Genomic DNA, 14,081 nt, shown 5'->3' with positions numbered 1-14,081 from the left:
GGCAACAAGAGGTCAGAGGCTGGGTATTCTGCGGCGAGTGTCTAACATCCTGCCTTTCCACCATCTATAAGGCACAAGTCAGGAGTGTGATGGAATACTCACCACTTGCCTGGATGAGTGCAGCTCCAACAACATTCAAGAAGCTCGACACCATCCAGGAGAGAGCAGCCCGCTTGATTAGTACCCCCTCCACTACCGGCGCACCGTGGCTGCAGTGTGTACCATCTACATTTTGCACTACAGCAACTCGCCAAGGCTTCTTTGGCAGCACCTCCCAAAACCACGACCACTACCACTACCACCAAGATGGACAAAGGCAGCAGGCGCATGGGAACACCATCACCTACATGTCCCCCTCCAAGTTATGCACCATCGTGACTTGGAGCTATATCGCCGTTCCTTCACCGTCGCTGGGTCAAAATCCTGGAACACCCTCCCTAACAGCACTGTGGGAGTACCTTCAACACAAGGACTGCAGCGGTTCAAGGCGGCGGCTCACCACATTCTCAAGGGCAATTAGGGATGGGCAATAAATGCTGGCCTTGCCAGCAACGCCTACATCCAATGATCGAATTTTTTAAAAATCCCTGTGTTATCGACACACATGTACACGTCTGTCAAACATCGTTAATGAAGAAGGTGGGCTTTTAAAAACAAAATGAACACAAACCAAATAACCAGGAAAGGACAGAGTGTGGCTTGTACACCTCATTCTTTGCAGTTACCCTCAAATGCATGCTCCATTTATACCTACCTCTGTTGTGCAGATCACACTCCTCATGAGGGGCACATTCTCCAGAAAAAGACCAAATGAGAGAGGTTCTTCACCACATCGAACTCATCCTTCCATTCAAACCTAAAGCTGATTCCAATGCAGCATTTAACTACTTTTTCAATCAGTTTGGGGCTCCACTATCCTACCTAGAAGTCCATTCCGGGTATTGATTACTCTTTGTACGATGAGGTGCTGCTCGGACAGCCATCCCTTGCCTTTTGCCAGTTGTCCCCTTGTCCTCAATCATGGTTTGACTTAAAATAGTACTCTGGATTCATTTTTTCTATTTGGCTTGGTCTCTCATAAGCCCTTTAAATTGCCACTCTCATTTCAAAGCCGAAAAGTTGAGTTTTTCTAGTCTTTCCTCATAACTCTGAATCTTCTCTGCGCCTCTTCGAGAGCTTGGGTATTTCTCCTGTGCTTCAGTGACCAGCCCAGAACTCAGTGCTCAAGATACAGCATTGCACAGTTTCAGCACTCCGACTTGTACTCTGATTTAGCAATAAAGCTCACTCACCATTCTCTTGGCTTCATTGACTGCCAAGTCCGCAATCACTCAGATCTCTTTGGCCTCTCCTCCAGCTCATCCAACAACATCCACTGAGTAATTGTGCCTTTCAAGCTGTCTTCCAATATGCAATACTTTCACTTGTATCCATATTGATGCAACTATCAAGAGTTTTAACACCCACTTGCAAATTTTGGTCTCGGACCTCCTGTAGTTCCTGAGCTGCCTCATCCAATTGCCCGGTCGCTCCAGGTTTAGTTATAAAGTCTGACTAAACTGCACTATGTTTCTGAATCATTTATGTAGATTAGAAATAGTAGGGGCTCCAGCACCAATCCCTGCGACGCTTCATTCAGCACTTGGTGCACTTAGATTGTGATGCCCATTTTAGACTAACCGCAGGAACCCCAGCTTCCGCTGAAACTCAAAGTATTACTGGGAGGAAGCAGACATGTACGCACAACTTCATGACATCATGCATGATGCATGTGCCTGTCGATGGTCAGAGCACCCAATTCCTTCCTACTAGATCCTTTGCTTTTTTCCCAGTACAGGAGGCCATTCGTCCCATCGATTCTGCGCCGGCTCTTTTGAAGGGGATTGTTCTTCAAAAGAGCCGGAGCAGACGCGATGGGCCAAATGGCCTGCTTCTGTACTGTACTATTCGATGATATTCCGATTCTTCCCCCACCCCCAAATAGGCTTTCTGCTTCCATGCTGAACTGATGAAACGCGTTAAAAATAGGGGCAGGGGATGGAGAGAGTCAAGGAATGTATCCACTGAAATGGAAGATGTAGGGGGAAGGGAGAAGGAAGCAAGGGGAGTTGGATCATAATGAGCCCAATGGCAGCTGATACTACCATGCATCCAAATAGACACTGGAATAAGAACTACCCCAAGGCATGTCTCACTTACACTGGTACCAATTCATTAAACACACACTCGCTTATTTATAGTGGCAAACGGAGGTGAGATTTTGATTAATTTCAGAATGAATCTGAAGTCTGCTTGCTAATGTAAAAATGGCAGAAGGTGGGACCGTACATCCAGCTATCTCTTGTAGACAGGGCTTCATTTTATTCAATTGTTAACATACAGACACCACGTCCACTGACTTCTCTCTCTCTCTCTCTTCCGAGGGATGGAGCTCCCATCGCTCTCTGCTGGCTCCATGTGAAATGTGGGCGGTCACAACTCTATTCCCAGTGTGCACAAGGCCACAGCACTAAACAACGGACTATTAGAATACTAATCAGAATTACCAAGCAATATAACCTATGACGTGGAAGGGTTTTGAAGAATAAAATGCAACTCAGAGCGCTGCTTTCCATTTTTTCTGCCATTTTGCAGCAAATGTACACAGGAACAAGTGCAGGCCATTCAGCCCCTCGAGCTTGTTCTGCCATTCAATTAGATTATGAATGATATGTACCTCAATTTCATTTACCCGCCTTCGATCCATATCCCTTGTTGCCCTTACCAGATTTCCACTACTCTGTGAAAAATGCTTTCTAATTTTACTCTTGAATGGCCTCTCTCTAACTTTATGTCCTCTTGTTCTGGATTCCTCCAACAGGGGCGGTCGCATCTTTGTATATTCTATATCAAATCCTTTTAAACATCTTAATTCGATCGCCCCATAATCTTCCAAAATCAAGGGAATATAACCCAAGCTATGCAACCTTTCCTTTGGCCCTTTAAGCCCAAAATCATTCTGGAGAATCTGCGCTTAACCTTCTCAAAGGCCAATTAATCCTTCCGGAGATGCGGTGCCCAAAACTGTAGTCCAGATGCGGTCTGCATTAGGTAACGCTAGTAATAGATCACACTTGCTTTCAATTTGTGCAGAGTTATTCCTGCATTATATAAATCAAGGAAAGAAACAGTGGATTGGAAGGTAGCAAATGCAACACCACTGTTCAAGAAAAGAGGGAGAGAGAAAACAGGGAACAACAAGCCAGTTAGCCTGACATCAGTCATCAGGAAAATGCTGGAATCCATTGTTAAAGAAGTGGTATCAGGGCATTTAGATAATCATAACATTAGGCAGAGTCAACATGGTTTTATGAAAGGAAATCGTGTTTGACAAATGTATTAGTTTTTTGAGGATGTAACTAGCAGGGTAGATAAAGGGGAACCAGTAGATGTAGTATACTTGGATTTCCAAAAGACATTCAATCAGGTGCCACATAAAGGTTATTACACAGGATAAGGGCTCATGGGATTGGAGGTAATGTATTAGCATGGATAAAGGATTGGTTAACGGACAGAACACAAAAAGTAGGGATAAACGGGTCTTTTTCAGGTTGACAGGCTGTAACTAGTCAGGTGCCGCAAGGATCAGTGCTGGGGCCTCAGCTATTTATAATCTATATTAATGACCCAGATGAAGGGACCGAGTGTAATGTATCCAAGTTTGCTGATGATACAAAAGCTAGGTGGGACAGTAAGCTGTGAGGAGAATACAAAGCGTCTGCAAAGGGAAGTAGATAGACTAAGTGAGTGGGCAGTAAGGTGGCAGATGGAGTATAATGTGGGAAATGTGAGGTTATTCACTTTGGTAGGAAATATAGAAAAACAGAATTTTTTTTTTTTTTAAATGGTGAGAAACAGGTCTACTCCTGCTCCTATTTCTTCTGATCTTATGGGAAAAGAGTCAGAAAAAGCAAGCAGCTACTGAAAAATCCTGAAAATCTCTAATTCTTCCAGCTAATTATGACACTTAACTGACCGGAAAAATAAGTAAGTTTCCTTACTTTATTTGCACTTTCCAATAATCTCCCCAACACACCTCACCTGAAGATGTCAACCCTCTTACTGGAGTATGGGTTTAGGGACAGTGTTCAGTGGGTCAGCCATGGCTCACCCTTGCCTCCCGAGTCAGAAAGTTGTGGGTTCGCAGTTCCACTCTAGGGACTTCGGACATAAATCGAGGCTGACACTCCAGTGCAGTGCTGAGGGAGTGCTGCACTGTCGGAGGTGCTGTCTTTCAGATGAGATGTTAAACCGAGGCTCCATCTGCTCTCTCAGGTAGACGTAAAAAAAAAAAAATATCCCATAGCACTATTTCGAAGAGGAGCAGGGGAGTTATCCCTGGTGTCCTAGAAACATAGAAACTAGGTGCAGGAGTAGGCCATTCGGCCCTTCTAGCCTGCACCGCCATTCAATGAGTTCATGGCTGAACATGAAACTTCAGTACCCCATTCCTGCTTTCTCACCATACCCCTTGATTCCCCTAGTAGTAAGGACTTCATCTAACTCCTTTTTGAATATATTTAGTGAATTGGCCTCAACAACTTTCTGTGGTAGAGAATTCCACAGGTTCACCACTCTCTGGGTGAAGAAATTCCTCCTCATCTCGGTCCTAAATGGCTTACCCCTTATCCTTAGACTGTGTCCTCTGGTTCTGGACTTCCCCCAACATTGGGAACATTCTTCCTGCATCTAACCTGTCTAACCCCGTCAGAATTTTAAACGTTTCTATGAGGTCCCCTCTCATTCTTCTGAACTTCAGTGAATACAAGCCCAGTTGATCCAGTCTTTCTTGATCCCGGGAATCAGTCTGGTGAACCTTCGCTGCACTCCCTCAATAGCAAGAATGTCCTTCCTCAAGTTAGGAGACCAAAACTGTACACAATACTCCAGGTGTGGCCTCACCAAGGCCCTGTACAATTGTAGCAACACCTCCCTGCCCCTGTACTCAAATCCCCTCGCTATGAAGGCCAACATGCCATTTGCTTTCTTAACCGCCTGCTGTACCTGCATGCCAACCTTCAATGACTGATGTACCATGACACCCAGGTCTCTTTGCACCTCCCCTTTTCCTAATCTGTCACCATTCAGATAATAGTCTGTCTCTCTGTTTTTACCACCAAAGTGGATAACCTCACATTTATCCACATTATACTTCATCTGCCATGCATTTGCCCACTCACCTAACCTATCCAAGTCACTCTGCAGCCTCATAGCATCCTCCTCGCAGCTCACACTGCCACCCAACTTAGTGTCATCCGCAAATTTGGAGATACTACATTTAATCCCCTCGTCTAAATCATTAATGTACAGTGTAAACAGCTGGGGCCCCAGCACAGAACCTTGCGGTACCCCACTAGTCACTGCCTGCCATTCTGAAAAGTCCCCATTAACTCCTACTCTTTGCTTCCTGTCTGACAACCAGTTCTCAATCCATGTCAGCACACTACCCCCAATCCCATGTGCTTTAACTTTGCACATTAATCTCTTGTGTGGGACCTTGTCGAAAGCCTACTGAAAGTCCAAATATACCACATCAACTGGTTCTCCCTTGTCCACTCTACTGGAAACATCCTCAAAAAATTCCAGAAGATTTGTCAAGCACGATTTCCCTTTCACAAATCCATGCTGACTTGGACCTATCATATTACCTCTTTCCAAATGCACTGCTATGACATCCTTAATAATTGATTCCATCATTTTACCCACTACCGATGTCAGGCTGACCGGTCTATAATTCCCTGTTTTCTCTCTCCCTCCTTTTTTAAAAAGTGGGGTTACATTGGCTACCCTCCATTCTATAGGAACTGATCCAGAGTCAATGGAATGTTGGAAAATGACTGTCAATGCATCCACTATTTCCAAGGCCACCTCCTTAAGTACTCTGGGATGCAGTCCATCAGGCCCTGGGGATTTATCGGCCTTCAATCCCATCAATTTCCCGACTAATAAGGATTTCCCTCAGTTCCTCCTCCTTACTAGACCCTCCGACCCCTTTTATATCCGGAAGGTTGTTTGTGTCCTCCTCAGTGAATACCGAACCAAAGTACTTGTTCAATTGGTCCGCCATTTCTTTGTTCCCCGTTATGACTTCCCCTGATTCTGACTGCAGGGGACCTACGTTTGTCTTTACTAACCTTTTTCTCTTTACATATCTATAGAAACTTTTGCAATCCGTCTTAATGTTCCCTGCAAGCTTCTTCTCGTACTCCATTTTCCCTGCCCTAATCAAACTCTTTGTCCTCCTCTGCTGAGTTCTAAATTTCTCCCAGTCCCCGGGTTTGCTGCTATTTCTGGCCAATTTGTATGCCACTTCCTTGGCTTTAATGCTATCCCTGATTTCCCTTGATAGCCACGGTTGAGCCACCTTCCCTTTTTTATTTTTACGCCAGACAGGAATGTACAATTGTTGTAGTTCATCCATGCGGTCTCTAAATGTCTGCCATTGCCCATCCACAGTCAACCCCTTCAGTATCATTCGCCAATCTATCCCAGCCAATTCACGCCTCATACCTTCAAAGTTAGCCTTCTTTAAGTTCTGGACCATGGTCTCTGAATTAACGGTTTCATTCTCCATCCTAATGCAGAATTCCACCATATTATGGTCACTCTTCCCCAAGGGGCCTCGCACAACGAGATTGCTAATTAATCCTCTCTCATTACACAACACCCAGTCTAAGATGGCCTCCCCCCTAGTTGGTTCCTCGACATATTGGTCTAAAAAACCATCCCTTATGCACTCCAGGAAATCCTCCTCCACCGTATTGCTTCCAGTTTGGTTAACCCAATCTATGTGCATATTAAAGTCACCCATTATAACTGCTGCACCTTTATTGCGTGCACCCCTAATTTCATGTTTGATGCCCTTCCCAACATCACTACTACTGTTTGGAGGTCTGTACACAACTCCCACTAACGTTTTTTGCCCTTTGCTGGCCAATATCTATCCCTCATCCCAACATCACAAACAGACTTGGTCATTATCACAGTGCTGTTCGTGGGAGCTTGCTGTGCGCAACTGGTTGCCGCGCCTCCTACGTTACAACAGTGACTGCACTTCAAAAAGTACTCCATTGGCTGTAAAGCGCTTTGCGATGTCCGATAGTCGTGAAAGAAACTATATAAATGCAAGTCTTTGTTTCTTTTTAGTATTCACTCCCTACCACTTCATTCAAGTGGCCATTATTTACCTGCGAACCTCGACAACGATAGTCAGCGCTCTGACCCCGGTTGATATCATAGCCGAGCCCGATGCTCTCCTCATCAGATGTCAATATGTGTGCACATCCAGTAGGGGTCATCAACAGTAATCACCAGTGAAGACTCTATCCTTACCTAGTCATGCTGCAGCCGATTCTAGCTCATTACCTCTGACCTGCTGCGGTCAGCTATTTTAACACAGACAGGAATCAAAGATGGGCCTTTCCTTAATTCTATTTTAAATGAACTTCTACTGGTCCAACGACTATATATTGTGCATTAACTATAGCATGTCATATGTTCTTACTACTGCAGAGAAACAAGATATTCCAGGTGATTTATTTTAATACAATGGACTGCTGCCTATCCTGACTAGTACACTGCTGCCATCTTGTGGTAAATTAATAGTGGTGCAAATATCCACCACAACACATTCCTTCATCCAAGGCAAGCCAATAATTCGTACTACTGGATAATTTTTTGGGCAAAAAAACTTTGAATTAACAGTAGACCGCAAACCCTATTTTAAACAGCGTCACTGCACAGATTTTCTTTTTGCTACACTCATCAGGTGGTGTAAACTCACCACTGACAGAAAATAGTCACCTCAAAATCACCTTTCTCCTGCTGGCATTAATCCCTTCATCTGAATATAGAAAAGACATTTCACCAATGCTCCCAAACACTGCAAAAGAAAATCATTTGATACTGATCCCACAGTACTCTGGCCATTCTGATCCAGCTCCCAAGCTAACGTCAGAAATGGAAACACACAGCTCCAGCTCAGAGTCCCCTTACACCTCTGGATCTTGGGTTCAGTTCCAGCCCAGAAAGATGGGCTAAAGATTGCCTTTTTCTACTGGCATAAGGGGTCATTTTTAAACAAAAATTCATTGGATGTCTGCGTTGCTGGCAAGGCCAGCATTTATTGCCCATCCGTAATTTCCCTCTAGAAGGTGGTAGTGAGCCGCCTTCTTGATACGGAAGCAGGTCATCCTCGGTATGAGTGACTGCCTAATACTATACTATATATAATATAATATATATAATATAAATATATATATATATATATAATATAGAGACCACATATATCTGGAGTCACATATTGGCCAGACCAGGGAAGGACGGCAGATTTCCTTCCCGAAAGGACGTTAGTGAATCAGATGGGTTTTTACGGCAATCTGGTTTCAGTCACCATTATTGCTTGTAGCTTTTTATTCCAGATTTATCTAATTAATTGAATTTAAATTCCCCAGCTGCCAGGATTTGAACTCTCATCTCCGGATTAGTCCAGGCCTCTGGATTACTAGAAGCACTGTGCTACCGTACCCCGTTGCATGAACTAAGTTTGGGATAAGGGATACGAGGAGGGGAGTCAAAACTCATGTGATGTGATTAATTAATTAACGCGATCAGTTAATGGAGACGACACACAATTTAGACAGCTTGCAAAAAAAAAAGGAAGAGCACTCACTTTTAAGATGCACTAAATTGAAATGAGAAGCATTGCTCAGTCTGTATTTGAGAGAGATGCGCTTTAGTTAGATAAAGCTGGACAAACCTTGCTGGAATTCGATCTCCACCTTCAGATACTGTCGAAGAAGATCCATGACAACAGCTTTCATGTGACCCCGGATTCCACTCCGATACCTGAAAAAAAAACACAGAACTGAGGAGTGCAGTTCATCGTAATATCAAATGGAGTCTGGAATAAAGGGTGCTTTATTCTGGGGTCCTGCGACAGACTAAAGGCCTCGAACAGCCAGTTTCAAAAAACAAAGCTCAATTTCCATTGATTACTTAGGAAAGATCTCTTGTCCTGTTAAATTTTATGGGTTGTGCGTTTTTTTTCTAGAAAATTATTTTGCTGTTGATGGTGATGTAATAATTTGGCTTTTCTTAGTCACTCCTTTACTAACTTGTCCAGACTTTGCAAATAGTCTTAATTAGCACTGCCATGGGATGATACAGGAGTGAACTGTACAATAGGTTGGGAGAAATAGAACCAGAAAATACTGAGAATGCTCAGCAGGTCTGGCAGCATCTGTGGAGAGAGAAACAGAGCTAACGTTTCGGGTCGATGACCTTTCATCAGAACTGAAAAAAGTTAGAGATACAGTTTGAGTGTCCGAAATCTGGAGTTCCAAAATTCGGAATGTTCCGTAATCTGGACATCACGCTGATCCGTGCAGGGGTCGTCCGGAATATGTTCCGGAATCCTGACTTTTTTTTAAAAACCGATTACTGCTGCAAGTTGGGAGTGGGGAAAACACCAAACAAAAAATAAAAATTCACTAAACATTCACAAACCCTTGCCTACTAAATCACAAAAAAAAACTAACTTTTTTTTGCAGGTCTTCAACACGGGTTTTTCCCGGCCGCCGACGCTGCCAAACCTGGAACTGCTGACCCCTGACCCACAGCACCGCCCCCCCCCCGGACCCTCAGCTGCCTCTCCGCAGCCCCAGGCGTTTCCAGATTCGGGACGTCGGAAAGACGAAATCTGGAAATACACAAAATCCGGAATGGCCACGGTCCTAAGGTTTCTGGATTTCGGACGCTCTAACTGTACAACAGGTTTTAAGCAAGTGCAGGGTTGATGATTCAGCTATTAAGCAAGTGTTGATAATTCTGATATTTCCATTTACACCCTATCTAGACCCATCTTTTGTTCCTTTACCATCTCCTTTTGCCTCGCACCATCATCGCTTTTGTCTTTTAATATCTTCTGCCATCCACCCTATCAGACCTTCTCTTGTTCTTTCCTCCCCATTCCCTGCCCCAGTACTTGCTTAAAAGCGGTTACATCTCTAACTTTTTCCAGTTCTGACGAAGGGTCGTTGACCTGAAAAGTTTACGCTGTTTCTCTCTCCACAGATGTTGTCTGACCTGCGGTATTTCCAGCAATTCCCGTTTTTATTTCAGATTTCCAGAAGCCATAATATTTTGCTTTTGTAATGGGTTAGGAGAGCTGGGTTTGACAGGCATGATGATCATCATCAACAGAGGCGGTCCCTCGAACGAGGATGACTTGCTTCCACATGAGTTCAGAGATGAAGGACCTGATGTTCCAGTCCTGAATGCTAATTGAGGGGGTGGAAGATGCCTGTGTGTGGATTTTTTTTAAACGTGTGGTGACTGTTGCACACCAGCCATCACACAGGCGTGACAAAGCTCGGCCTTTATCCAATGGCAAGGATTAACCAGGGCGACTGGAGACCTGCTCTGCTGCACGGACCTAGTGCGCACACACATCGCAGTGTGGGCTGGCCCGTGCTGCCCCTGGGCCCTCGGCACTCAACCAATCTGGCCCGATGCAATTCAACCAGTTAGCAGAGTTTCTATCCTGTGACAGACAACAGTTTAAAGCAAAAGCAAAATACTGCTGGACTCAAACAGAAGATGCTAGAAATACTCAGCAAGTCAGGCAGCATCTGTGGAGAGAGAAACAGAGATAACGTTTCAGATCGATGACCCTGCGTTAGAACGGTTTAAAGCAGTTCACTGCATCAGCTGGTCTGACCTGGTCATTAACGGTCCTAACTGGATTAATTTTTTTCTCAACCGAAAGAAGGCTGGTCTCCATTAGCCAAAAATAAGCTCTGTGGTCTTCACATCCTAAGACACGATAGTCGCTTTATCCGCTTCAGAATGAAAAGCTCAGTGAACTGCTGCTTTTGGAACCCAAGACCTGACCTGGTGCTCAGTTGTCTGGCTATCCAATCATCTTTCAGACAGCACCATGGAGCAATACCAACGGGGCAACACCGAGCAAGGAGCTGAACGTATGCAAATATATAACTGAATATATTTAAGGTGGAGATAGATTTTTGAACGATAGGGGAGTCGAGGGTTATGGGGAGCGGGCAGGGAAGTGGAGTTGAGGCCAAGACCATATGAGCCATGATACTGAATGGCGGAGCAGGCTCGAGGGGCCAAATGACCTACTCCTATTTCTCATGTTCTTATGTCACTTGGCCAAATCTCCGAGTGGGCAAAAAGGAGGAATAAAAAGTGATATACAATAATTAATCTGTGTGTTGTAAACCTGACAAGTAATATTTCTAGCACTTTTTCTAATTAAAGCCAATGGGATAATGTGGAAACTTTTCCAGCTGGTCCCAAGAAACCCCATCAAACTTCATCATCTTCATAATTCTCGTGTGTTCCACAATTACATTCGACGGTCATTTCAACGGCAGCAAATGATTTCAAGCTATTTTCAAAATTGCTTTGACAGGTTTTGTTCAGTAACATTCCTGCAATAATCAAGCCATTAGCATGTAGGGCTGACTTTTTTTTTTTAAAGCATGAATACATAAATACTAAATACAGAAACCAAAGCTTAAGCATTTTCATTCATTTAATATTCAAATCTCTTCATAAAAAGATGCAAATGATGATATTATTAGACGCATTTGAAAGTCACCAACACATACAAGCAAAGACACTGCAAGGTGATATTGGCAATGCATATACATGAGCCAAGACAAACTATCAATTTCAATGGAAAGAAAACATGAACAAGATTCTGTGCATCCTTGAACCTAGACAGAATTCTTGAGTGAACATTTCCAATTATTTCATGATCTCTAAAGACTAGTCAGAATATCAGCCAGCAATGGTCAATTAATGTATCTGGTACTGGAGGGCACAGGTTCTACTGGTTGGCATTGGTACCACTGAATTTTACTGACTCTCTCCCACCGATCCCAGTATGGCTGCAGGTCAGTAAGGAGAACATTGGGAATGGTTCAAATTTGCCCTTTCTCCACAAATGTAGATTTATCTGAATTCAAAGGTCTGAATAACAGGTCAGTGCACAAGTTAAGAGGACCGCCCTTGATTACCAGACATGCACACCCACTGAACTATTGGGGAGCTAGGATCCCAGACAGTTTATGTAGCCAGGAAATGGATTATGAGTACCTTGTTTTTAAAAAGCCATTATCCTTGGGACACTGAGCGTCCACAGCTGAAGAGGCAAACACCCTGTCTCCAGACCCCAGCCTACACAGCTCTACCTTTGGCAGCTCAAAGAGGTGGGAGAAAAGGGGGAAAAAGCATAGAAGAATAAATTACAGCCACGGCCTGGTGCCGTGTTGCTCTTTGACGCTTCCTGGAGTTATTCACACGAGAACGTGGAAGGTGAGTGCTCGCATGCTATTCAATCACGGAGGAATACTGTGGCCAAATTCAACTGATCTACATTCAGTCATTTCCAGCATGGATCAGCAGTGGGGACCAGCGGTCAATGCCCCCCCCCCTCCTTAGCACTGGGACTAAACACTACCTCCAGCTTGTGGAATATGGACCAGCGCAAATACCACCTACAAAGTCACAAACTGCCCCTTCCCATGTAAATGCTGTTCTAGTGCAGATGCTACAGCCCCGAGCTGATACACTGACCGTGTCCCTCACAATGGACCCACCGAAAAGCCTGAGCCAGACTCTCAAACTTGATGAAAGCTCAGGATTAACCCCTGCCAACTGTATTACTCACCTCTGCACCAGCTGAACTATGCTCTGGGTATTCATGAAGAAAACCTCCCGCTCAGACTTCCTGTTCAGAGTTGCAGCATGGCTGTCCAGTATATTGGCAATCTGAAAACGGAGAGAGAAACTTTAGCTGCAATCGGCAGAGATTTTAAATGAGTGCATCCAATAATTTTAATATACAATATGTAAATAATTTTATGATTTTGAGGGACTCTTTAGATTATCTCCAGCTCAAAGCGTGGGAAAGTGACCTCACATCAGATATCCATTAACATCATTAGATGCTTAGTATCTTCGACAGACAGTACGGTCTAACTAGCGCATACAGAATCGTTGCACCTAATCTGTGAAACCGTTAAACCTTGTGGCACAGTGCACAGCCCTCACACCCCCACCCCCCACCCACTAACACTGGGGCATTTCATATAGGCACACTTACTCAGTGATGCATGGAACATGGCTGAGGGGCAGTCGACAGATCTCCTGCGCTATTACTTTCTGGGCCCACAGCCCACTTAACGTCAGGCTGGTGCTAGTATTTAGTTCACTCATGTACTCGCTCACCACTTGCTGTCCAGCAACTGAAAGCCAGGGGGCGCTGTTTTTGGAGAAAGGGCTCTCCATCCCCCAAAGCACAAGTAAAACGGCCACTCAGCAACTCTGCATGACGAATCGTGGCTGCGAACCTCAAACCATCACTCTGAAGAACAGCATGCAGGGCTGTCTTTTGTTGGAACGTTCCCGAAAAGGACCCTCAAGTCGGCCACTGTTTGGGATTGGGGATCTCGAAAGGCCAAGTGCAACTGCCAGTTTCTAGGACGCTTACTGTACCCATCGCAAGTCACTCAATCTTCAGAACTCGACTTCTCCACCTCCACACATATACAAGAACATAATAGGAGCAGGAATTGGCCCCTCGAGCCTGCTCCGCCATTCAATATCATGGTTGATCTTCCACCTCAACTCCACTTGCCTGCACTAACCCATATCCTTTTATCCCCTTAATATCCAAAAATCTATCAATCTCCGTCTTGAATATACAGCCCTCTGGGGTAGAGAATTCCAAAGATTAACCACCCTCGGAATGAAGAAATTTCTCCGCATCTCAGTCCTAAATGGCCGACCCCTTATTCTGAAACAGTAGCCCCTGGTTCTAGACTCCCCAGCTAGGGGAAACATCCTCCCTGCATCTACTCTGTCGAGCCCTGTAACAATTTTGTATGTTTCAATGAAATCACCTCTCATTCTTTTAAACTCAAGCAAATATAGGCCTACTCTACTCAATTTCTCCTCATTGGACAATCCCCCATCCCAGGAATCTTTTATAAAATGAATGAGTGCTTAGA

The 14,081-nt window shown here is 44.4% G+C and overlaps 1 protein-coding gene across 4 annotated transcripts in view; it reads right to left on the bottom strand.

Annotated features, from left to right (window-relative positions):
• The window catches only part of acaca (acetyl-CoA carboxylase alpha), a 272,671-nt gene that overhangs the window by 190,180 nt on the left and 68,410 nt on the right, over window positions 1–14,081 (bottom strand). For all 4 annotated transcript variants that reach the window (XM_070857142.1, XM_070857145.1, XM_070857143.1 and 1 more), the window contains exons 22-23: window positions 12,740–12,840; window positions 8,798–8,886 (exon numbers count right to left, since the gene is read on the bottom strand). In XM_070857142.1, coding sequence (XP_070713243.1) covers window positions 8,798–8,886; window positions 12,740–12,840 — 190 coding nt within the window. The remainder of the gene's footprint in view (window positions 1–8,797; window positions 8,887–12,739; window positions 12,841–14,081) is intronic.

This window comes from Pristiophorus japonicus, chromosome 16 (assembly GCF_044704955.1).
Source record: "Pristiophorus japonicus isolate sPriJap1 chromosome 16, sPriJap1.hap1, whole genome shotgun sequence".
NCBI lineage: Eukaryota > Metazoa > Chordata > Chondrichthyes > Pristiophoridae > Pristiophorus > Pristiophorus japonicus.
This window is presented reverse-complemented; position numbering and strand designations above follow the sequence as displayed.